Below are 23563 nucleotides of genomic sequence, written 5' to 3' on the forward strand. Positions count from 1 at the left end.
GCTTACTTATACTGTAGTATAAGGCTGTTTTTGTCTTTATAAGGCGGTTTTAAATGTCAGTTGTGTGTGGTTGACATCATCAGCTCTCTGCTCACCGTCAGAGTGTCTCGGTGCTCCAGCAGGACTGAGCGTGATGTCGACAGGTCGCTGACATTCACAGCGCTGAGTTTGTTCTCAGCCTGAGCGAGCCACAAGAGCAGGGAGTGCAGCGTCTCATGAAACTCCTGAAGACGAAGAAGAACACAGAGGTCAAAGGTTGCAGGAGCTGCTTGTCTAACATTAAATTCTTTGATCATATTTTCTTTGCATCATCATTGTAAACTCTTTATCATGTAATGTGTGCAACAGAGCATCAAGTGAGTGTCTCCATGTCTTACCTGACACTGCATGAGAGCAGAGTGCAGCCTCCTCTCCCAGCTCTCCAGCCCGCCGCAGGCCTGCGTCCAGCTGTGATTGGCTGAGCCGAGAGCCTCCTGTAGCTCCCGCAGCTCGGCGCTGTCGCCCCGCAGGAAGTGGCGGCTGCTCAGGTTGACGGAGATCATCAGACACTTGTAGCTGTTGAAGGTCTTCTGCATCTCCTGGTTAAGACAAAGGAAAGATTAATGCTGGAGCAGCTGTAGAAACAAAGTGAATCCTCCTAACGGTAACTGTTCTGTGATCAGACTCTGAAACCTGTTTTACCTTCAGTTTTCTAATGTTGACCTCGATGTCTCGGATGCTGGTGGACGGTGCAATCCGCTTTAGCCTCTCGAGCTCTGGCAGCACCCTGCCCAACCAGGAAGTGACATCACAGAGGTCAGAGTTCAGCTTCTGCCACTGCTCCAGGTCCTGCTTGATGTCGGTCTCCTTGTTGAACTTTTGTACTTGTAGCAGCTCCCAGCGCTCGATCACACCTGCAGAGAGACGACAGTCGGAGTCAATCTCTCTTCTTATTTTACGTCTGTTCCAACGGGAAGCACTTTCTGCTGCATGTTTGTATAAAAAGTGTTGTATAAATAAAGTTGAGTTGAATTGAGTTCTCATCTCTCAGCGTACCTGTGCTGGTCTGTTTGTCGGCCGTGCTGCTGGTCAGACCCGGATCGTCCAGCTCCTCTTCATCGTTGAGGATCAGCTTGACTCTTTTTACGCTGTTGATGCTGCCGCTGCACTCCGACATGAGCTTAGCCTGAACAAACACACAAACTTTAGCCTTAAACACCAACATTCAGTGAAACACAAACTTTATCTTTCGGACAAGGAAACTGCATAGATCTGATGCGTGCGTCCTTACGTAGCCCTGCTGGTGGAAGGGAGTACTGGTGGTGTGTGTGGGAGACGAGCTCAGGCCTCGGAGGAGATCTCGGGGAACTCGTTTCCTCTCTGGAGAGCCGGGCTGGTGCCAGCTGGGCGGGTCCGTCACTGACTTCACTGAGGAGAGAGAGAAGGAAACATATGAATGAAAGTAGGATCAAAGAGGAAATAGAGATGGGGTTGAAACCAAAAAGAAAGGTTAGAAAATAAACCACAGATAAAGAGAACAGAATAGCAATACACTGCAATACGATTCATACTGAGGTATCACAAGGTAATTCTAACAAACCATCTGACACATGCATTGGACTTAGGTATCTGTCGTTTACATGCAAAAACTACGGAAGCCCTGAAAGGTAAGAGAGAAAAAGGAATTCTGGTGACTTTTTTTCAAGTCTGATCCAAATTATTTTCTAACCTGCTGATGATGTATGAATTAAAAGATGAAAACACATTTTTTTGCCAGGATATTCTTTCGAAGTTCATAAAATTTTCCAGCAATCTGTTTGACGATTTAAAAAAACAAAACAAATATAAAAAAGATTTTTTAACTTTTTTTTTTTTTAACTTTACATAGGTAAAAAAAAAATCTGCTGAAATACAGAATGTTACTTGTTGCAGAAATGTAGCCAGGAGTTCTACAACAGCAAACACTTGGGAGATCAATTCCCCCACCAAAACATTTTTAACAGATTTTAACAAATACAAAAAAAAAGAACATTGTTTTCCTGGCAATTTTTCCCTCCTGCATAAAGTTATATCAAGAATACACAAATGGAAATATACTTCAAGCTTTTTAAGTTACTTTTTTTTTTAAGTTTAAAAATCCTTGAATAACTTTTTCTTGTGTGAAAACATATTTTTATGAGTACATTTTTTTCATTTAGCTTTTTCATGGGTACATTTTTTTTTTTTGCTGAAATTTAAAGTTTTACTTGTGGCAGAACTGTAGCCAGGATGAGTACTACAACAGCAAAAAAATGTGGGAGATCAATTCCCCTTTTTACCTATTTTCACAAATACTAAAAAAAAAAAAAAAGAAAACCTAAAAAAAAACTTTTTTTCCTCGCAATTTCCCCCCGTTTTGACAGATTTAAAAAAGGGAAATTAGAAAGATGATGCTGGGGAAACTTTTTCAACTTTTTTTTTAACAATTTAAAAAAAAAAAAAATTTTTGTTGTTGCTTTTTTGCCTTTATTTGACAGGATTGTTAAAGAGAGACAGGAAATGTGGGGAGTAGAGAGTGGAGGTGCATGCACCAAATGTCGCCTCTGTACTTGTGTACTCTACTGTACAAGTGTCTGGTCAACCATCTGAGCTGAACCAGCACCCCCCCTCTCCTTCTTAAGAGTAAACAATTTGGATCAGACTTAGAAAATAGATCTCAAGATCTTTATTTTCTCCAAATTTTACAAGGGCTTCAGTATAAAACACATCACCAAAACACAAAAGGATAGCAAAAATAAATAACATCCAACATCACATCATGCAAGTTCTGCGTTTTTGTATTTTGGTGAATAATTATTTTTTAAGTGATGAAGCTGTAGTGCTGCTCAGCCACACCTGTGCATGGTGCAAATGGAGAAAAACAAGGTGAGTGAGATGAGGGGTGGGGTTGTGGGATACAGCTGGATGGGTTTTTGGTTGCTATGAGACAGGAAGCAGGTCCATAAACACACACAGTGAGGCAGGCACATGCAGGAGGCAGAGTGCCTACCCGAGGCTGCTTTCACTGCTCTGACAGTCGCTTTAACAAAGGACTCTGAGCTCTCTGTGACCTTCACATCTGTAAGAGAGAGTGAGGGTCAACAGTGTCCGGCAGCTGCTCTTAAAGAGACGGAGCTCTGCACGAGACACGAGGCTGTTTCAGGAACATTAAAGGAAAAGTAGAAAAAGTAGACAAGGATTTCTAATTTATGTGACAAGGACTAAAAGACAACGTTAATCCTGAAAGACAAATAAGTTGGAACATTGTATAATAGGGGAAGGTGGTGCGGCTATTACCTGACAGAGCGCTATAGAAGGTGGCGTCCTCGTCCTCCTCGTGCGACGACGATCCTCCCACATCGACCGTGTGGTCCCACTCCAGCGGGATGGAGTCCACGCTGACAGGGGTTTCTCTTCCCGACCGCTCCAGAGGGGGCGCTAGGAGGTGGCACATGACCTGCCGTCCTGCTGAGGCTCCACCTCCTGCTGGAGCTTCCTCCTCCTCCCCCACCTCCTTCTTCCTCGTTGACTCCCTCCAGGAAGTCCCGTTTGTCAGATCCGGTGAGTCGTCGTGATCTGTGTCCCGGTCTGACAGCTCCCTCTCCTCCTCCAGAACCTTAAAAACACCAAAGAAGAAGAAGAAATTGAGAACTTTATTTTGTTAAATTACTTATTAGGTATACTCAGTGATAAATGATTCTTAAATAAGTGCTGGCTCTATAAGTGGAACTGACCGGGCGTCTGTTGACGAGGCGGTGGTGGAAGCGGGCCACTCGTCCGAACACCTCCTGGCAGTAGGAGTGCAGCTCCTCCAGCTCGTCCTCGATGAGCACGGCATCCAGAGGAGCGCTCTTCTGGATCAGGTTCTCCCCGAACACGATCAGGGCGTCGATCTTGTTGGTGTTCAGGGTGATTTCCTGCTGGAAGCCCTGCAGAGCGGGACGGGAAAAGGAAGGAGGGGGAGACATTTTGGTCACTTAGGGAGCCAGAATAACCAGCAGAAAATGAAACTTATAACATATTTTAGGACACTGGGTTTAGCTGTCAGTAAGAGCTCACGTACATTCAGCTGCCTCATCTTGTCCTCGATGTCGCTCTCGGAGAAGTGCTCCACGTTGGTGAGCTGCAGGTCCATCTCTGTCAGCCAGACCAGGATCCCCTCGCGGGTCCCCTCAAAGTCTTCTCTCTGAGAGGTGAAGTGCTGCAGGAGCAGAGCAGAGGACGCACAGCGTTATTTGGAGGCTGTTAACATACCTGTAGTTGTGTTATTTTGATGGTAGAACATATATTTAAGTATAAGTAATAGTCAGTGAATAGTTTTAAAATGATTAGAGAGTGACGGCCTGAAGTTGTTGTGGTTCTGAGGTTAAGGAATCAATCAATCAATCAACCTTAACTTATACTTGAGGGCTCATTTACAATATCGAAAAGCAATTAAAAGACAGACAGCAAAGTGTTAAAGATGATGAGAGGTGGATGAAAGGCCGTTTAAATCAGGACATTTTTAAATTCTGAAATATCTGAAACTTTTAGAAAAGATCGGCCCTGACTGATGTGCAAATAAGTCTTGAAACTGCAGGAAATAAGAGACGCATTTTAAATTAAACTAATCATATTAGACGGTCTCATGTGATCCTGTAAACCACGTCCATGTGGTTCTTTAGGGTCCGGGAAAATAACACACTGTATCCCCCCGAACAGAACAGAGCTGCTCCTTACTGAAGAGGTGTGATGGTTAAAACAGGTTTCACACAGTTTCTTTCTACACACTGCACTTTGTGACATCACAGCACGCTTCGGAGAGCTGGCTAATCAGAAGAAAGCGGGCTTGTAGGGGCGGGGTTTCTTAAAGGGACAGAGCTGTGTGTTTTAAAAGTGTTTTTTGTCTGTATGATTTGGATTGACTTTATTGATAATGATTATTGGAATGTATCTATTGGCTCGTCTGTTTAGTCACGTGTCTCCTGAATCTTAACTCTTAAAATCAAAGACTTTATTTTGTCATCTTTGATATTTAAGAACTCCAATTAAACTAAATTTAAATTTCTCAGCTACAAAAATGTAACTTCTTAAACTAGAAAAGTGAGTGAGAAAGTAAAAACCATCAAGTAGCCAACTGCATAAAAATAGGATTAACAAAGAGCAAAAATATATATAAATATATAAATCTAGGCAACATGAACTTTGACCTCTTAACCCTGCTCTTATCATCTCCCATCTGTGACAGTATCCACATGTTGTTACTCCTCCTTTAAGCCCTTCTGACCCCGGTCTGCTGCATCATTCCCGTAGTGGGAGAGGTCGCCCAGCACCAATCAGCTGCCTTCTCTGAATACATGCGATCTTTATTAAGCAACATAAAGAGCCTCCATCTGCTCAGCGCCACATGCCGCCATGAAAACGGCTTCCTGCCAACGTGACGCCTCGTGCCTCGTCACCGTCTGAGAAGTGACCTAAATCCTGCCGGCTTACAGCCGAGAGCAGGGAGACGCGGCGCAGATCAGCCGGGAAGGTTTGATACACGCTGAGGTTTGCTTCCTGACTGTTATCATTCATTGTCTTAAACCGAGCTGCATGCGGAAGTTTTAAGCTCTCAAACATGACGAGCTCCTGACCTCCCTGTCTCACCTTGAGTCTGCGGAGCACAGCGGCCACCCTCCTCTGCAGGCTGTCCCACCTCTGGTTCCCCTCGTGGACCATGACTTTGAGCTTGCTGGCGGCGTCGGTCCGGTTCTCCCGAGCCAGGCGGCGATACTGTTTGTTGACCAGCTCCAGCTGAGTCAGACGCTCGTGAACCTGCCGCTGGAACGCCTGAGAGGAAGACATGAATGAAGGAATATGAGCCAGGTGTTGTTGTACTAAGTGATGTAAAAAAAGATACATGATCAATGACATTACAACAAACATTTGAACAAGGTCTCTACACAGCTGCAGAGGCCTTCTCTACCAGCTGCTCAGGAGGATTAACAACCTTTTCCAGTCACTTTATGGACAGCATCATACACTCCCACAGCTCCCATCACATGTCACTGAAAGAATATAGGTCAGTGGATCCTCAGCGGCATGAAGTGTGTTTAGAAACCAGCAGCATCAGCGCTGGATTCCTGTTGCTGTGGAGATCTCAGCGGCAGAGTCCAGATTACCAGGAACTAATCTGTGTTTCTAATCCACATCAGAGGTTACCTCTGAGTCTCAGCGCGGCAGGACACCTGAGCCTGGGGCCGAACTCGGACAGGGACAAGCAGTGGATCAGACGAGTGTTTGTTTGATTGCGTAGTTTACGTTGGTTTAGGTTCTTCTTAATTAGGATACAAAAAAAGACAACTGTATTCTGTCACAGTTAAGAATAGTCACAGATACATTTATTGAAACTGGGGATTACTAGCAGGATTACAATCTTAAAATACATTTTAAAATGAAGACGATACAACACCAAAGATGCTCTGTAACATCCGGCGTCTCATTTCTACAGTCCGTCTGACCGTCTCTGATAAAGCCATGCACACAAGTCTCACAACACCGCTCCTCAGAGTTGCCTGTGGTGAAAAAACATGCTTCCACTGGGAGGAAATGTCGCCATTATTTTGTCTTCGAAGAAGAAAATATGAGCAACATCGCAGTACAGTGCAGGTTCGGCCTTCCGGCTGTGAAAATGCTGTCATCATCCAAGGAGGCGACTTTTACAGGTAACACCAACCGCTAACGTTAGCTGCACAGAATTCCAGTTTAAAAAGTTAGCTAACCTGTTGTCTTCTTCTACTACTAATACTAATACATAATACAGGGTTCCCACTCTTTTTACAAAATTATTTTCCAGGAGTTTTTCCTGACAATACGGGACAGCACTTGCTCTCAAATATATCATTTACAGGTAGGCCTAGTACTGACACTTTTAACCCCAGTTTTATTCCTCCTTTTTTTGATGATGCAGGGTTCACGATGAAGTGCCTCAAGCCCCTTTTACACTGCCAGTTCAAGGTGGGATTATTACACCTGTCATGTTCTGTCTTCTGTGTAAAACACACAGAGGCGTAATGATGGAGCGAAGCTGTCATTAAGCCTGACAGCTCTGGGATCCCTGACCGGAGTTGAGGCGGCAAACTTGTGCTGAGCGTGGGGCTAAATTAAATTTAAATTGTCAAGGACAACATCAATTATTTCCAGGATATTTGGTCTTTTTAATCAATTTCCAGGTGTTTCCAGGACTGGAAAACTAGTCTAGAAATTTCCAGATTTTCCAGGTTTTCCAGGATGCGTGGGAACCCTGTAATAGTTTATGACTCCGGTGATGGCCGCAGCCGGGATGGTGTGGGTAAAAAAAACAAGCGCTAGATGGGAACAGTTTGTTGTACCCAGAGGATGAATCCTAATGCCTCGGGTCCCTCCTCGAACCATCCTCCTAGTGCCAACGTTTGGTCGAAACATCATCGTAACCACACGAGAAGTTTAAACTTTCTCAGTGAACTTGCTGCTCCCCAGAGGATGCATCCGTTAGATTGTAGGCACTAGAATTTGCTAAGCACAGTGAGTTTACTACTTTGCTTTTAATGAACCCTTTCCTTCCTCGAGCATCATCGTCAGGAGAAACAGGAAATCTTTTTGTAGGTGAAGGACAGGACACGTGACTGACTCTCCTGTCTGACTTATGGTCTTTTTAGCAATCGCTTTGTCTGTAGTTCTCCTTGCAAGTATTCTGCCAACGTCAAAGATGCATCAAAATGACAAAAAGAGCGAGAGAAAGAGTCGTCTGCTGACCTCAAACTTCTTGAGCTCCTCTTTGGCGCTGGTGTAGAGGACGTCGGCAGAGTCCGGGCTCGCTGCGGTGAGCTCGGCTGTCCTCAGCCAGTCCTCAAAGCGAGAGTAGTCGTCCAGGAACTTACACCACAGACGCCAGGTCTCCTCAATCCTGAAAGAAACATACGTCTCACTTGTTTTAATCATTTTGTGTGATGAGGAGGGTCAGAGGACAAAAACCTCTGAGAAGGAAACACAACCGATATAATAGAAATATTATGTTTGCTAACACAATAAAGATCCGTGACTCTGTCTGACCGCTCACCTCATCCTCCTCTCCATGGACATGGCACAGATGTTCCTCCAGCGACGGTCCAGGCTGCGGGTCGTCTGCTGGATCGAGTCGTTCTCCGAGTCGCTGCCGCAGGCGTCGGCATCGTGGAGCAGGACGTCGCAAAGCGTCAGCACCGACGCCACGCTCTCCGTGTGCTGCTCGATGTCCCGCTGCAGGTCCTGCACGTTAAAACACTTTGATCTAATTTGGGTCACGTGATTAAAACTGAACCAAGTGAGATGAATATAGATGCATCACTTCCTGTTTTGCTGATTTGTTGAAATGCAAAAACACTCTTATGGCTAAAACTTTGCACAAACAGAAAACTACTGTAAGAGTGGAATCAAGACTCAACAGAGTCATTCAGAGAGCTGTGTGAGTTCTTTGGTGCGTGTGTGTCGCTGCCTCTGAATCCTGACAGCACTTTTGTCGGCTCCTGTTTGTTCAAAGTTACCTCTCTCCGGGCTGCCATGGCGACAGCTGAGAGCTTAAAGAGCCCCTCCACGCTGGAGTCATTTCAGCCGTCCCTCAACCACTAATGGAGCGAGCTGCAGCCTTTTCTGAGGACGCGTCTCTTTCAGCCAGCATGGTTCTCTTTTTCTTCCTTACTTTTTTTAACAATTCACTCGTGTTTCTCCTTTTTTCCCGCCTGTCTGTCATCTCTCTCTCTCTCCTAGCCAAACTCATTTCGGTACCCAGAAAGCCTTACCTGAGCTTGTTCATGTTGTGCGGAACATTTTACACTGAGTCATCCCCATGTTGCCACTTTCATTGCAACTACTGATGATTACATGGCACAAACTGGCAGGATGGCAGCTCTCCATGTGATGTGTTATTTTAAAATATCAGATATTTTGCTCAAAGCGTTTATTTAATTTACATCAAAGGTCATCAATGTGTGAAGGCGTCTTTCTCCACGTAAAGAGGCTTATAGGATGAGGCGCTCTCATCTTTGCTTAAAGTTATAATCTCAAACTTTCGTTCTCTTTGGCGGCACCTGTGGCGATAAACGGTAATTGCGGGAGCACACTTCCCAGATATCCAGACAGTGTTGCATGTGTGACGTCCACGGTTGGCTCCGGTTGTAACTCTTGATTTTCCTGGCTGACGGTCGCTTTCCTTTTCAGACTGTTTGCTTCATCTGAGCGTCGAGTTTGTTTCTTTTTCTGTGGATTTTCACTTCTTGTTGAAGTTGTATCTGTAGTCATCCATCTTTTCTTTGTTTGTTCAGCCATAGTAGATTACTGTTTACTCGCAACACTTGCAGAGAGCGGAAAAGCAGCTGCTTAGCTCCGCCTACCCTCTCTGGCAGACCAACCACTGCTGGGTGATGGACAGACACCCAGTCTTTCATCAGTGGGCCATAGGCTCAATCACCATTGTTACCTCATTCAGCGACAGAAGTTTTTTACTTGCTTTTGAGCACTACTGTCCGGGTTGATGTGTTTCTGTAGCCCCTTTACATTGACAGTTCAAGGTGGGACTGTAACACTGTAAAACACAGAGGCGGAATGGTGGGGCGGAGTTGTTCCACCTCTGAGCATCAGAGGTAGCAACAGAGATGGCGAAACAATGACAGTGTAAACCTTTCCTTCTGCAATGATGGAGCGCTCTGTTAAAACACACCGGGGCAGCTTTACGACGACGTTGCTTGGTTCAATCTAACATGGCAACGGCAGCCTAATGGCAAAGCTTCACTACTGAGCAAATTCCTCCAATTACTGCGATCCTATGAACGCACACACACCTCATAATTTCATAGTTGACACACACCAGTTGGAAAAACACCAATCTGATCAACTGCATGTAAAAGACCCATTTATCTTCTGTCTGAGTATTTCTCCCTCCATCCCTCTCACACATTTCTCCCTCTCGTAAAGCAGCAGCACGACCGACCACAAATGGACCAACAGGCTGAAGTCCATTTCCTCTCTTTGGGCCGCCAGCTCTCAGTGCATTTACCGTCTCTCAGCCCACTGTGATGCTTCCTCCTGCAGTGTGCTGAGATTTTACTCTGCAGCACACCTGACTCGACTCCTGTTATTACGCTGTGGGCCTCTGCAGGGTGGCCGGGATATGAAGGGGCTGAAAAGCAGGCGTGCGTCACCTGCGAGTGAGTGGAGTGCTTCCTGCCCTAAAATGCCCTCAAATTGCCCTGCGGTGGCTACGCCCAAAGTGGATTCTCCTGCTCTGCGCCATAAAATAACAGCTTTTTAAAGATTTCTAAGGTCAGTAGCGTTGAGGTGCGAGTGGGAGGAGCTACTGGGTTTTTAGATGTACTCATAACTCTTGTTTCTTCACATCTCCTTTTTGAGCCTCCAAACGTTCCCGATTGAGAAATGTGTTGACGTCACTGAAGCATAAAATCATCGCGTCTTCACCCACCTGCTGCTCGGCCAGCTTCCTCTGGATCTCCTCGCTGTGGCACACGTTGTAGACGACCGGCTTGGCCAGCTCGGCCTCGATGCGAGACAGCCATGTCCGCAGGTTGCTCATGTTCTTGTCGAGCTGCTGCACCGTCACCAGCGTCTCCTTCAGCTTCCTCACCCTGCAAGGGGGAACAAAGGTCACGTTAGAGGACGGTGTCGCATTAGAGGTCATTGTCTTTGAAGCCTGAAGGTCACAACATTTTTTGGTACATTAATATGTCCTATAAAAACAGCAAAACCAACAGAGAATGGATCAAATAATACGTGTATAATCTTATTCCTCTGTCCATGTGACGCACTGTCGTTTATTTTGACTTAATCCCGCACACAGACTCACACAGACCTGCTGCCAGAAATACTCCCCACAGCACCAAATGTGGATTAATCTGCTGCTGAAAATAGTTCCAACAAATGCAGTACTTCCTCCTCTTTGGTTACGAGTGCAGCGACCAGCTGTTTTAGGAAATAACTGAGCCTTGTTTAAAAATGAAACAAGACTTTTGTAACAGAATTTAAAGACATACATCGTCAGTAGGAGCCAAAGTGCAGGAAGCTCAGCCACAGGGCGGGGAAGTCGGAAAGTAAGAGAGATGGACTTGCACATTAGCGATGACACAATCTCTTTTTGTCCTCATCTTCACCAACTCGTTCACTGAGTCACCCCTCCTGCCCGCTACTAGTCACTGTGAGACAAACAACTTGTTTCAACTCAGCGCCCGCTCCCTGCCCTGAGCTGATCTGACTCGAGTTACATGAATAACTCCCTCACTCACTCGCTCACTCAGTGCCTGCTCTCCCGACACAGCAGGGCACACTTTTCCCGCACACAATCATGAAACAACAAGCGTCACGAACCCGGCGAAATGACTCGCTTTAATATCAGAAAATGATCAATGAGAACCAAAAACAATCAGAAGGTAATTAAGTTTTATTACCATTAATGTTAGCGGAGTGCTAAACCAGAAGTTAGCCCGATAGGGCGACAGAAGTCTCCAGTGCACACGCTCTGTGGGCGCTTGGAGCTCTGGGAGACTCGAGTGACTGGAAAACCCGACTCTCTTCAGTGAGAGATCTACAAACTGGAGTCAGTAAGAGGAGTCGAACCTCCCATCTCTGCTGCACATTACTGATTAGGGTCTCTGTTGTTGAAGAAAACTATAGTCCGACAGATTTACAATTAAAGCGATCTTAAATGCATATATCTTAAGCATTCAGATTAATACTTCACCAAACAGCAGCCACGTCTAAAACTCAGATTTGTATTTATTTATTCACTTTTTTGGACAACTTATGGTCTTTTTTTTTTTTTTGCTTTATTGATAAAATGTGGGGAGAGACAGGAAGGCGAGCCAGGCCGCTTAATAAGGACTCAGACTAGATCATGTGTCTCTACCAGGCGACCTATGAGGCCTTCAAACTGTGTTAAAACTGCTTATTATGACTCCCTCACACGTCCCCAAATCTCACACCTCTGCACTGATATTGACTTTGTTCCCTCCTGTCTTGATCCTTGCCTGTGTTGTATTAACTCTCGTCTGTTAAATGAAATTGTAAAACTGTAAAGGTGGTTTGAATAAGGTTGTGTAGCGTTGCGGGGTCGCTAGACGGACGGAGGAAGAACGAGGAAGAGGTGATCGCTAGCTCAACAGATTTATCTCCTTGTCGCAGCAACCGCTAACCTGAGGTTGAGGTGTCCCCGGAAAGAAACAACAAACAGGTTGGCTGACTGGTTTTCCCGCTTAGCTCAACATGTGTCTTCTTCTTCCCAGAACGCCGAACTCCCGCTTAAAAGTAGCTTTATCCCCATAACTCCCTCTTCCCTCCCCCACAACTACTTCTCAGCCAATCACCCACTATAGTGGACACCTCCCTCAATAAACACCTGCAAAACAACAGCAACATAAACAAACCTCAGTGCAGCTTTAAACTGTTCAAACACGAAAATACACGGCCACACAGAGAAACACACCCATCACCCTGCTGTCTTCAGCCCCACCATCAGCTCTCCACCAGCGTCTGAGGAGCGCCGCTGTCATTCTCACGTACGACACAACAGGAGCCATTATCGCCGAGCTGCAGGCTGACCTACATGTGACGGAGAGCTGGGTGTAGTCTGGGAAAAAAGAGCGAGGCTGCATTCCAGTCCAGCTCGCAGGTCACTGACCTACATCAGTTCATTCTCCTGCACAGGCCGGCACAAAGCACAGAGGGTGACGGTGCAGCCGGTGAGAGCGGACCACCGAAACCAGCCTCAGAGCGAGGGATCAGTGTGTGTGTGTGTGTGTGTGGCTGGTTCAGTCTGCACTCTGAGTTCAGTGTGTCTGTGTAGACTTTTCTTTAACAACTAAACCTCATAATGTTCCCACATTTTTTGTAACAGATCTCATAAATAACCAAGATATGAACCAAACAAGATCAACTTGTTGGCTCTCGTCTGCACGGCGATCTCGTGTTACACATCAAGTAAAAATAGAGTGATGTATCTGTGATGACTAATAAGAAGCTGGTCCGTTTATGTCTTTATACTTTAAGCGACTCGAGTCGGAAACACTTCCCTCTGAAGTTCAATCAGAGGAGCAAAGTAAGGGACAGGGATGCCTACTCAGCAACACAGGCCTGAACAGCCTCGCAGAACACCTGAAGGAGCATTCAGCGAGCGCTTGAAGTTTAAGGTATGTTTCAGAACTGTCGGCATGTTATTTCTGGGTGAGGTGTTAACATGCTGGCAATTGAGATCCAATGCATGGAGTCGGCACCTCCGAGTCTGAGGCCATGGTTCTCCCCAGGCGAGGAGAGTTCAAGTATCTCAGGGTCTTGTTCACGAGTGAGGGTAAAATGGATGGTGAGATTGACGCACGGGTCGGTGCTGCGTCAGCAGTATTGTGGGCACTGTACCCGACCGTCGTGGTGAAGAAGGAGCTGACATTTACCAGCCATCTACGTTCTGCCTCTGGTAGTGACCGAAAGATTGGGATACAAGTGGCTGACATTAGTCTCCTGGAAGGACGTCTGGGCTCGGCCGTAGAGATAGGGTAAGGAGCTCAGACATCCGGAGGAGGCTCGGAGTAGAGCCGCTACTCCTTTGCAGCAAAAGGAGCCAGTTGAGGTATTGCGGGCTTTGGAGTAGGATGTCTCCTGGGTGCCTCCCTTTGGAGGTTTTCTGGGCAAGTCCAACTGGGAGGAGGCAGACCCAGAGCCCGCTGGAGACTTTTTATATCCCACCTGGGAACACCTCGGGATCCCCCAGGAGGAGTTGGAAAATGTTGCTAGGGAGAGGGACGTCTGGGATAACTTGCACGTTAATAAAATCTAACTATGCACAAGACACTAAAGCTTACCAAACTAGCTTAAACTCTACTATTATGCTGCCAACCATATCTATCTCCAAATTTCTTTGCTTATGCAGGCTAATTTATCATCTCTACTTTGCTCTCGAGTAGAAATCGAACACCTCTGTTGTGCTAAAATTCCACAAATCAAGAAACCTGTTCTTTAAATGGATTTTTAAAATCATTGAAAACATTTAAAGGGGATTTCTGAACCTCTTATTAGAGAGAATTCCTTCCTTAAGTGCAAAATATGATGTTCACCAAGCTTTTTGAAACCTAACACTAATGAGACAGCAGTATTATCTTCCATGCGCTATGTTAACATCATCCCAAATAAATTAAGCGGACACGTGTGCGTGCGCGTGCATGTTTCACGCTAGGTCAGGCACTCGTCCAGGTGTCCAGAATCCATGTTATCCTGCACAGCTGAATGATGCAACACAGACAGCAAAGCAGCAACAAGCCGCTCGCATCTGACTGTCGCTGAAGCTGTGTTTTCTTCACTCTCTGACCAATCGGACACACCGAATGTTACGTGATTTGCATAATGAGAGAGACAACTGACAGTCTGAGATGCTGACGCTGCAACAACAGAGACTGGAGAGGGGAGCTCCTGCCCTATTTATAGCTCCTGATACATCTGCATGCATGTGTTTGTGTGTGCATGCAGGTGTGAGGTTGCATGTCTCTGCTGGGCGGAGACAACATCTGTGACATAAAAAACATGCAGCTGCAAACATACACACACATATATAAGCAGCCTCGTGGCATCACCGCGCAGACACACACATGCACGCACACTCACACCTGCTGTGCAAGCCACCACATTGGATAAATACCGACACACACACGATGACTCGAGCTGGCGATCTGAATTGAATTCGCTCTGAATGACTCTGCGTGTCTACATGCCTGCACCGACAAAGCCCGGCCCATCCCCCTTCTCTCCTGCTTGCCTCCCCGTCTCCTCCTCCTCCTCTTTCTCCTCTTTATCACAACAAAACACCCAATATGCTCCCCTTTCACCCGTCTGCCTCCTCAGCCGCACGCCGGCTGGGTCTGCCGGGTCGCGGCGAGGTCTCAGGATCACAGAGCGAGAGGTACTTACAGGCTGGTGAGGAGGCTACTCCATGGCGGTGGCTCATCCGCTAGCAAGCTCTGCCCCCCCTCCCTCCTATCTCCTCCTCCTCCTCTGCCTCTCCCCTCCCTACTCCGCAGTCTGCCTGTTTCCCCCACCTGCTATCACTCCAAACATCTGGATGCAGTAACAGGTTCATTCGTTAGGAGCTACTTTTGTAACAAACGGCAATTCACTTTTTTTATTTTTGGTTCATGTGCTTTTATTTTTACAACCTGTTTTTAGTCTCAGTGTCATCAAAGCTTCTTAGAGCCCCAGAAGAAGTCTTTAAATTGCTTATTTTGTCCAACTTAAAAAAAAGACATTGACAGAGAGGATAGCAGCAAAACATCACATGTAAAGGGCTGGAAACTTTAAATATTTGCATCTTGCTTATTAAAATACTTTTTGTAAAAATTGCTGAGGACTGCGTCATCGTTAACTGTATGAATAACTTACTACTTGTCGGCTTAATCCCCTCCTCCTTGAAATAAACAGATTTCTTTCAGTAGTTTTATCCATCAGTAGAGTTATGTTATGTATTATAAAAGGCAAAAAGGTTAGAATTAAAACTTTAACTCCGATAGTATGAGACACAAATTACACAAATTATTACACAGAGGTGGTGAATTCAGAGGCATAGTACTTAAGTTCATCATGAAGTATATTTAAAGAGCAGCTCCAGTCGTGTTTTAAGACACATAAAATGCTCTGCTTGAAATAATAAATTGTGTGTGATATTTTTATTCTGCAAAATAAGTTTAATTACCTTGTAAAAAATCCTCCTGCATAGGCCCCGCCCACTATGTCTCTTCTTTTATAAAATTACAGCCGGAAACAAAACGCGTCTCTGCCATCGTTTAGTGGCAACTTGTTGAAGCTAAGCTAGCTTGAAATGTAGTAATCAGTAGTAGTAACTTAGTAAATTAGTAGTAGAGAGTTTGCAAAAGTTAAGATGACAGTTACAGCTGACTCGTGCATCGCCGAAGTGGTTGCCATAGGTTACACATAATAATATGCATAGCGTCACCCTGTCCATTAACGGGATTGGCTCCTTAGGTTTGTGATGTCTCAAACCTGCCAATCTGAAAACGTGTTGTTCAGCCTGTCCTTGGTACACTGCAGTTTAAAGCAGACAGGCCCAGCCTTGGAGATGACTGCTGATGTTGTCCCTGATATGTCTCGTAGCACATGAAGAACACCACATGGAGATGTTTACAAGGTTAAACACTTGATTTTCACTTTAAAGATGTTAATCAAAAGTTAATCATAATTAAGAATAAAAAGTATTTATTTTATTTGTCGTCTCTTCCACAAACCGCGGACCCGATACTGTGCGCTTCATGAGTATGTATACAGGGCCGTTGTGCCGAGTAAGGCAAGGAAAAGGGCTGTCTGATGCTAAGGTGAAGCGGTGACAAGAAAAAGAAATAAAGCGTACACTTAAACTGAAATGTTTGTTTATATGTGGGGTTCTTCTAAGTGGCTAAAGTACGTGGTACTCCTGACCCCGTCTGCAGCGGTGCTTAGCTTAGCTTCCGTGAATGACCTCCAGCTGGATTCTCCTAACAGGGGCCGTGCTGTATCTGGGTCATCTACTGAAACCACACTTAAAAATAAACCTATACCTTTAATGCACACATTTACACAATGAAGATTCAGATTCAGATTTGTCGAATTTGTGTCTTTTACATGTATGTGCTTGGATGTCAAAGATTTGGGACCCAAACTGTCGCCGTGGGGTTCCTGCGATAACAAACAGAGCCAACAAGCAGAAACAAAGCAACAGAAGCCCATTAAAGTTAGTCCAGATTACAGGTGCAGCTGTCCATTGCAGTTATACGACATTAACAGCAACGGGGCCGAAGACACAGACAGACCCAGCGGGGAACCTCCGCCTGGAAAGCCTCCATCTGCCTCCTTCTTCCACTCCACATAAGCCAGCCTGGGGTTACGTGCACTAAGAGTGAGTAATACATTACAGCACTGAATGATGGAGACGCGCGTGAGGGCGACGACAGGTGGAGGAGAAGAGGGCAGAGCAACGCACAAATAAGAGAAACATGAACGTAAATCTTAAGACCTTTTCAGAGATGGAAGACATAACACTGCCAGCTTCAGCTATCTGTTACAGTAATGGCTGTTTGACATGCAGATGTACAGTAGGCGTCCTCCTTAATGGCTTTATTTTGCAGCAATGATCATGTGATATTGTGCACCTGGTGTGAGAGGGAGGGGTTGCAGTAGTGAGTTGAGAAGGCAGTTCTCTTTTCTCACAGGGTGCGTAATTCTGGATAAATATGTTTCAGGGTTTCAGGGCTACAGCTGTATCACTCGTCCTAAACCCCTCATTTACTCATTCAGTACTCTCTAAACAGTCAGAAGAAGAGGTCGTCATAGGCTTGATCATAAGACCCAAAACCTGGTCCACAATCGCACAGGTCCGGGTCGATCAATTTGGGGTTCAGTGTCTTGCCCAAGGACACTTGAGGACACGTGACTGTAGCAGTCAGGGATCGAACCCCCGACCATCCGATTGATAGACGACTGGCTGTACCACTGAGCCACAGCCGCCCAGTGTGTACGCATATGTGTCCTGGACTGCCCCCTCTCTACTGACGTCATCTTCGGTAGTCCACCACTTACCAAAGAAGAAGAAGACGCCCCCTCCGTAAGCGGAAACATGTACTTATAAGCACGCCGACACCATTACAACCAGACAGCAACTTAAGACAACAAAGCAATGTGGATTCTCGCAGATGGAGTGCCAAGGAAACCTCTTGCCTCATTGCCCTCTGGGCCGAGGAGTCAGTTCAACAAAAGGGGGACGACTCCTACCGCAACCGGGGCACTTACGAAGGAATTTCACAGGATATGGTGAACAGTGGATTGGATCATTCGATCATGGTAGTTCTAAACTTAATCCAAAAGGCAACTGGACTTGGTTAAAGTTCTTGAAAAGATTTCACCTCTCATCCGAAAGGCTTCATTAGTTCTAGACTTCTAGCTCCATCCAGCAGTCAGTTTACAACTGAGAAGCCTTTCGGATGAGGTGAAACGTCTGGAAGAACTTCCACCAAGTCCAGCTGCCTTTTGGATTAAGATTAGAATTACCCGATCAGATGGCCTGATTTATGGACCACCCAGCATGTTCTGCATCTCGGGTCTGTTCCCTCTATGACATGGATCGGAGGTGTTATATCTCGGGCAAGAACGAATGTTTTCTAACATTAATAGCTCCATGTCTTAAATTCATTGCCTCAAGAGGAACATTAACTCCCAGGCGACTCCATCTTTCTTCTCACAGTGCTCCTATTCAGACTTTACAAACCACTGAATCAGCAACACGAGAAGAGTGTCATGATCACAAAGACGACCAGATCTACAACCACTTGGAAACAGAGCCAATTGGTACTTGTCCTTTTTATGTCCGCATTAAACTGCCAAACAAACACATTGAAAAGCTCCACTTGAAATTAACGACTCGACAAACTGCAGTTTAGAAACGAGAACAAACTGAGAGTCGATAAAAAAAAAAGTGTTCATGGAGGAGAGATTGGAGGAGGAGGCAGGAGAGAAGGGACATGTTTTTGAAGACAAACATCTGCCTGACGTGCATCTTATCCAGACAATGGAAAGAGAGGACGGTAGTCCCCGTGGCCAAGGGCCCGCCGGCACAAAGGCTCGTGTCAGCAGACGGCAGCTGCTGCGCCGGGTGACGGAGCACCCGGTTTGTTTTGGGGGACAAAGGCGAGCGGCGGGCCAGTGTCAACGCATCTAATCCCTCTGCAAGTCAAACCTCAGCAGTCATCTGGCGTAAGTTAGTGAGGCGAGATGCGGACAAAGGCCGAGGGACGAGGTCATCGCCGACTCTGAATCAGCTCCTCTTCGACTCCGTCAGTGCTTATCAAAACGTGTGACACAGTGGTGCAGGACTTTGGCAGTGGACCGGCTCATGTCTGTGAAGTTAGTTGTCGTCATGTTGAATAAGACGAGGATAATGATGAAGGAGACAGTTTATTATAACTATGAATCAATGAAGGGCAAATGAAGCGCAGGTTTAAACAGCAGTGCATGTTTCATTGGCTCATAGAGTCGGGGTGTGTCCTCTCTCAGCGTGCAAAGCCAGGGTGGATTAGGCTTCTGGGGGGTTAAGTGAGGGCTGGAGCCCAGTGATCTACAAATCTACTCTTAGCTCTGTCTCCATTTTTTGATCCAGTACCACAAACGGCACTTGTTGCTTTGCTCAGTCACAAAGGCCAGATTCATGAACTCATTGTTCCTAACAGTAGCAGCAACTTCTTCTCCCGCCAAACAACGAACAATCTTATTCCATCCTTCACTCTGACTCTTAACTGCTCTGATGGTCTACAGGTGTTAACGACACGGGCGGAACAATGGTGGAATGGCTCCGTGATCATGTTAAGCAGCTTGTGTGGAAAGACACTCCCCACGGTTATCAGCTTAGTTGGTTTCACCCCCTCACTTCAGGCGGCAACAGCAGATCCTGAACCTGAAATCACAACGGGATCCAGGTCCTCGGATCTCAAGATCCTCGTTATAATGTGACACAAGTTACAGATCACATTGTTCACAAATACTTTTCTTGGTTTGGCCTACTGGTTCTAACGAAGAGAAAGCATAATGCTACAGCGTGCAGTGATATTTTAGACAATAATTTTCCTTCAACTGCTGCTTTACCACTGCAAGGACTCTACTGGTCTAATTAAGGTCTAATTAACTCCCTGCTTGGGGGTAAGAGATTCCAAGAAACAAGAACTTTGGGGATCGGCCGTTCAGTGCTGAACATTTGCAGTTCCTGGGACTTAAAGTTCCAGGTACTTTTGATGGAAATGTGGCTTTCGTATCAACATTTTGCCTGTTTCTACACCACAAGACCCCCATGCACGAAGTCAGGTCTATAAAGAAAAGGTTTTCACACACTGATGAGAAAGAACTTTGCACCTAAACTCCATCCAACACCTTTGTGATGAGCTGGAACACCAGCAGAAGTGTGTATTCCCACTGCTGTGGTATAATAACATTTAAATCAACAGTGTGACAGCAGCACATTCCACCACAGACACGCGGCTCGTGCCTCAGCAGCGACTCATTAACAGGCTTAGCCTTGTTATGCTGGTCAGCCCCTGAGGGGGCAGGGGGGAGGCAGCTGAGAGGAGGGCAAATCCACTATTGTCTGTCACGCTCCCTCTCCACTCTGGTCCCCCCCTTCTATTGTTAAAGACAGAGGTCACATCTCTGAACTAACAACCTGCCAGTTACGAGGAAGACCCTCACCCTCGACCTGGATTCACCCTCTAAATTTTGCTGCAATGGAGATACTAGCAAAGTTTGCGTCCACAGTAAATGGGTATGTTGGGAAACATCTTTGGGTCTTCGTTTAAAGGTGTGAACAATCAGCCTGAGATGAGACACTTTGTGTTTGGAGGAACCATCAGGCACCGCCACAGTGATAAACACACCGTCCAGTTGGAGCTAAAATTGTACATCACATGATCGACACAGACACGCCAGAAGCTTCAGGCTTGAAAGAGCTCAGAGACGCAGAGACTGGGGACAGACAGAGTAGCCACAGTCACTAAACAGCCACCATATGGCAGATCTAAGTAAGTCATTCCCATGGAGGATAAGTCACCTCCACCCCTCCTCCCCCACAGGACTGATTTAACCCATCTGGCTCCCAGCCAGCACTGTCCACTGATGCTCAGCTCCTCTAACTTCTGTGTGGATTTTAGGAGTCATTTAAGGCTACCAAGCAATTATCATCAGCAGAATGTATCTAGTCTAAACTCGTGGTCCTGTTGTTCGCCGATGTAATGGAAATTATTATGAACTCGACTGTCCTGCATTGATTTTGCTGCACAGCGAGGACACGACCAACGTTAATGACTGTTCAGTTTGACAGTTGGAAAGCAAACTTGCTGAAAAGGGGCAAGACTGGACAAAGAAACCCTCTAATGCACCGTACTTGTCTCTGAGATGAACCACATAATTATCCACAAAACAAACAGAACATAAACCAAACTTCAGCCAAGAGATTTATATTTTGACTTCAGTTAGTAGCGTTCCTTAGGAAGACGAGTATAGGAGGTCAAAAAGGGCAACCTTTTAATGTTGAGTCATGCTTGTTATCCTGTTCTCTGCCACTGATAAAATACATTCACGATCCAAACAGCAGCCAATTAGCCACTCTCTTTTCCTTGTACAAACCCTTGAATCACATAGAAAAAAAATCTTATTTGTTGGCATAAACAGACCAAAAAGTTGAACGACATGTTGGTCAATCAAAATGGTTGAAACCATAAAAACTATGAAGCAAATGAGCAATAAATGGAAGGCATCAATATGCTTCAAAAAAGCTCACCATAGAGCAAACCCTAGCTTGGATAAGCTGGACCAATTCACAGAGACAAAGAAGATCGGGACCTCTCAGTTCATCTTTAATTTCCAGCCGACTTTATCAACAGTCAAACACCACAACCAATCAGAGCGGCAAAACATGGGGCGACTGTGGCTCAGTGGTCTCTCAATCGGAAGCTGACTGTCACATGTGAAAGTGTCCTTGGGCAAGACGCTGCTCCCGGTGGCACAGCCATCAGGTATGAAGGCATAGATCATTAACTCTCAGATGTACTGCTAAACATGTTACATACTGGTAGGCTAGCTGGTTCCAACATCCAATTATCCAATGCCTTGTACTGCGACATGATACACAGATGTTTGGTGTGAAATGATTACGTAGCCAAAACTTGTACCATCCATCGTCCAGTTAGCTTAATACTGATATCTGATTAAGATCCACATCCCCACAGGCAGCAGCCTTAAACCCTGACCCCTAATCAGTTGTGATTGGTGTGACGTGAATCAAGGCAAATGGGAATCTGTATGGACCGGAGAGGAACCGGACATTTCAGCCAGAGCAAATACAACATAAGCTTGCACATTTGGTTCCCAGGCAAGTAAAAGCCCCTTCCCAACGGTAACCTTGGTAAACGCTACACTCATGTTACGCACTGATTGTCCAGCTGTCGGGACGTCAGAGAGTGAGCGGGGTTTCTCTGTCCATTACACGACTTGATCACTTTTCAATTGCACAACCATCACCAACACCCACAGTAGAACATGAACAGACCACCTCCATATTACTTCATATTTACCACAGAGGACAGGTTCATCCCACTCTCACTGTTCATGTTCACACCGTACTTGAACCTATCAGTCACCCTGCACAATGCTTCTTCATGTAGCTCAGCTGCAAAGAGGCATTAAGCTGATGCATGAGCAGTTCGGCAGCTTCCAGCACACAACCACCAATGAGATTTGCATTTATGGATTAATAATACTATCATTCCATCCCCCTGAGCTTTTCTGCTTTAATCTGCAGCCACAGTGGAATGACAGCTGTGCTCTGCCTATTCTGAAAGTGGACACCAACAACACACAGATTAAGCTGCACAGGTTGAACTTTAGTGGTAGAGAAGAAGAGTTTGGACTTAAAAAAAGCTTGTAAAGCCACATAACAAATATCTAAATCATAGAGTTTTATTGGAAATGGAGTCCGACCATTGAGAAATTCAACATTTCTTGAGATAAAACCCTTAGAAGTAGAATAAAAATCACATAAAAAGCCACTTGTTACGACATTTTAAAGTATAAAATACACCGTAGCTGTTACCTTCTACAGCAGGAGAGTCCTTTAAAGTATCACCGAGACAATTTCAAAGACAGGCTGTTCTTACGGTTACTGATCAATAGAGTCATATGAGCCATGGTTATAAAACCCACGAGACGGCGGAGAGATGGTGCAGAATGTCCGCACAATGATTGCACACTTGTTACTGGTGTTTATGGATCACCCAAAGGTAGAGCTCCGGTGTAAAGACACGATTTAGGGAGTTTATCCCTTCACACACTCGGCCCTTTAAGATGTTTCAGCCTCGTCTGTACGCTGTCACTTTGTGAAATCTCAGCTGGATTTCATCCAACACAGTCGTACTTTGAGGTAAAGGTTAATGTTGTCTGCTAAATGCTAGCTTAAGCATGCTAACAGAGCTACAATTAGCGTGAAACATTGAATGTCAACTTTCTGGGGTTCGACAGGTCTTATGTAATATATAGCTAGCCTGTTAACGTTAAAATTCTAGATGCTAATTAGCATTTCAACACCTTATCATAACCACCTGTATGCTTGAGTAAGTAAGCTAGTATGCTAACTCTAACTCAGTTCTACTTTGAGGTAAAGGTTAATGCTAAATGCTACCTCAAGCATGCTAACAGAGCTACAATTAGCATGCAACAATATCAACTTTCTGGGGTTCAACAGGTCTTATGTAATATATAGCGAGCCTGTTAACGTTAAAATTCTAAATGCTAGAGCTCATATTGTTCTGTAAGGTTCCTTGTGATGTTATAATGCAAACAATTAGCATGTTTTCATAACCTCCTGTATGCTTGAGTAAGTAAGCTAATATGCTAAAGTTAGCATTTAACAGTTGTCAGTATATTTTACTCCAGAACAAAGAGATGGACCAACAGACTACGCGTTTATCTTGCCTGAGCTAAACAGCTACTGATGCTAATATGATATCAATCACTCAGATTG

At 45.4% G+C, this 23563-nt stretch overlaps 1 protein-coding gene across 1 annotated transcript in view; it reads right to left on the reverse strand.

The window, feature by feature from the left end:
• Positions 1–23563, reverse strand: part of syne2b (spectrin repeat containing, nuclear envelope 2b) — a 132382-nt gene that overhangs the window by 4193 nt on the left and 104626 nt on the right. Inside the window, exons 111-123 of the mRNA XM_069661679.1 lie at positions 10451–10613; positions 8057–8244; positions 7753–7903; positions 5626–5808; positions 4061–4198; positions 3732–3926; positions 3295–3613; positions 2986–3076; positions 1271–1382; positions 1036–1165; positions 682–893; positions 378–578; positions 96–224 (exon numbers count right to left, since the gene is read on the reverse strand). Coding sequence (XP_069517780.1) covers positions 96–224; positions 378–578; positions 682–893; positions 1036–1165; positions 1271–1382; positions 2986–3076; positions 3295–3613; positions 3732–3926; positions 4061–4198; positions 5626–5808; positions 7753–7903; positions 8057–8244; positions 10451–10613 — 2212 coding nt within the window. The remainder of the gene's footprint in view (positions 1–95; positions 225–377; positions 579–681; positions 894–1035; positions 1166–1270; positions 1383–2985; positions 3077–3294; positions 3614–3731; positions 3927–4060; positions 4199–5625; positions 5809–7752; positions 7904–8056; positions 8245–10450; positions 10614–23563) is intronic.

Source organism: Semicossyphus pulcher, unplaced genomic scaffold (assembly GCF_022749685.1).
Source record: "Semicossyphus pulcher isolate SPU_LCO1_2020_fin unplaced genomic scaffold, fSemPul1.0.p SCAF_14, whole genome shotgun sequence".
Classification (NCBI taxonomy): Eukaryota; Metazoa; Chordata; class Actinopteri; order Labriformes; family Labridae; genus Semicossyphus; species Semicossyphus pulcher.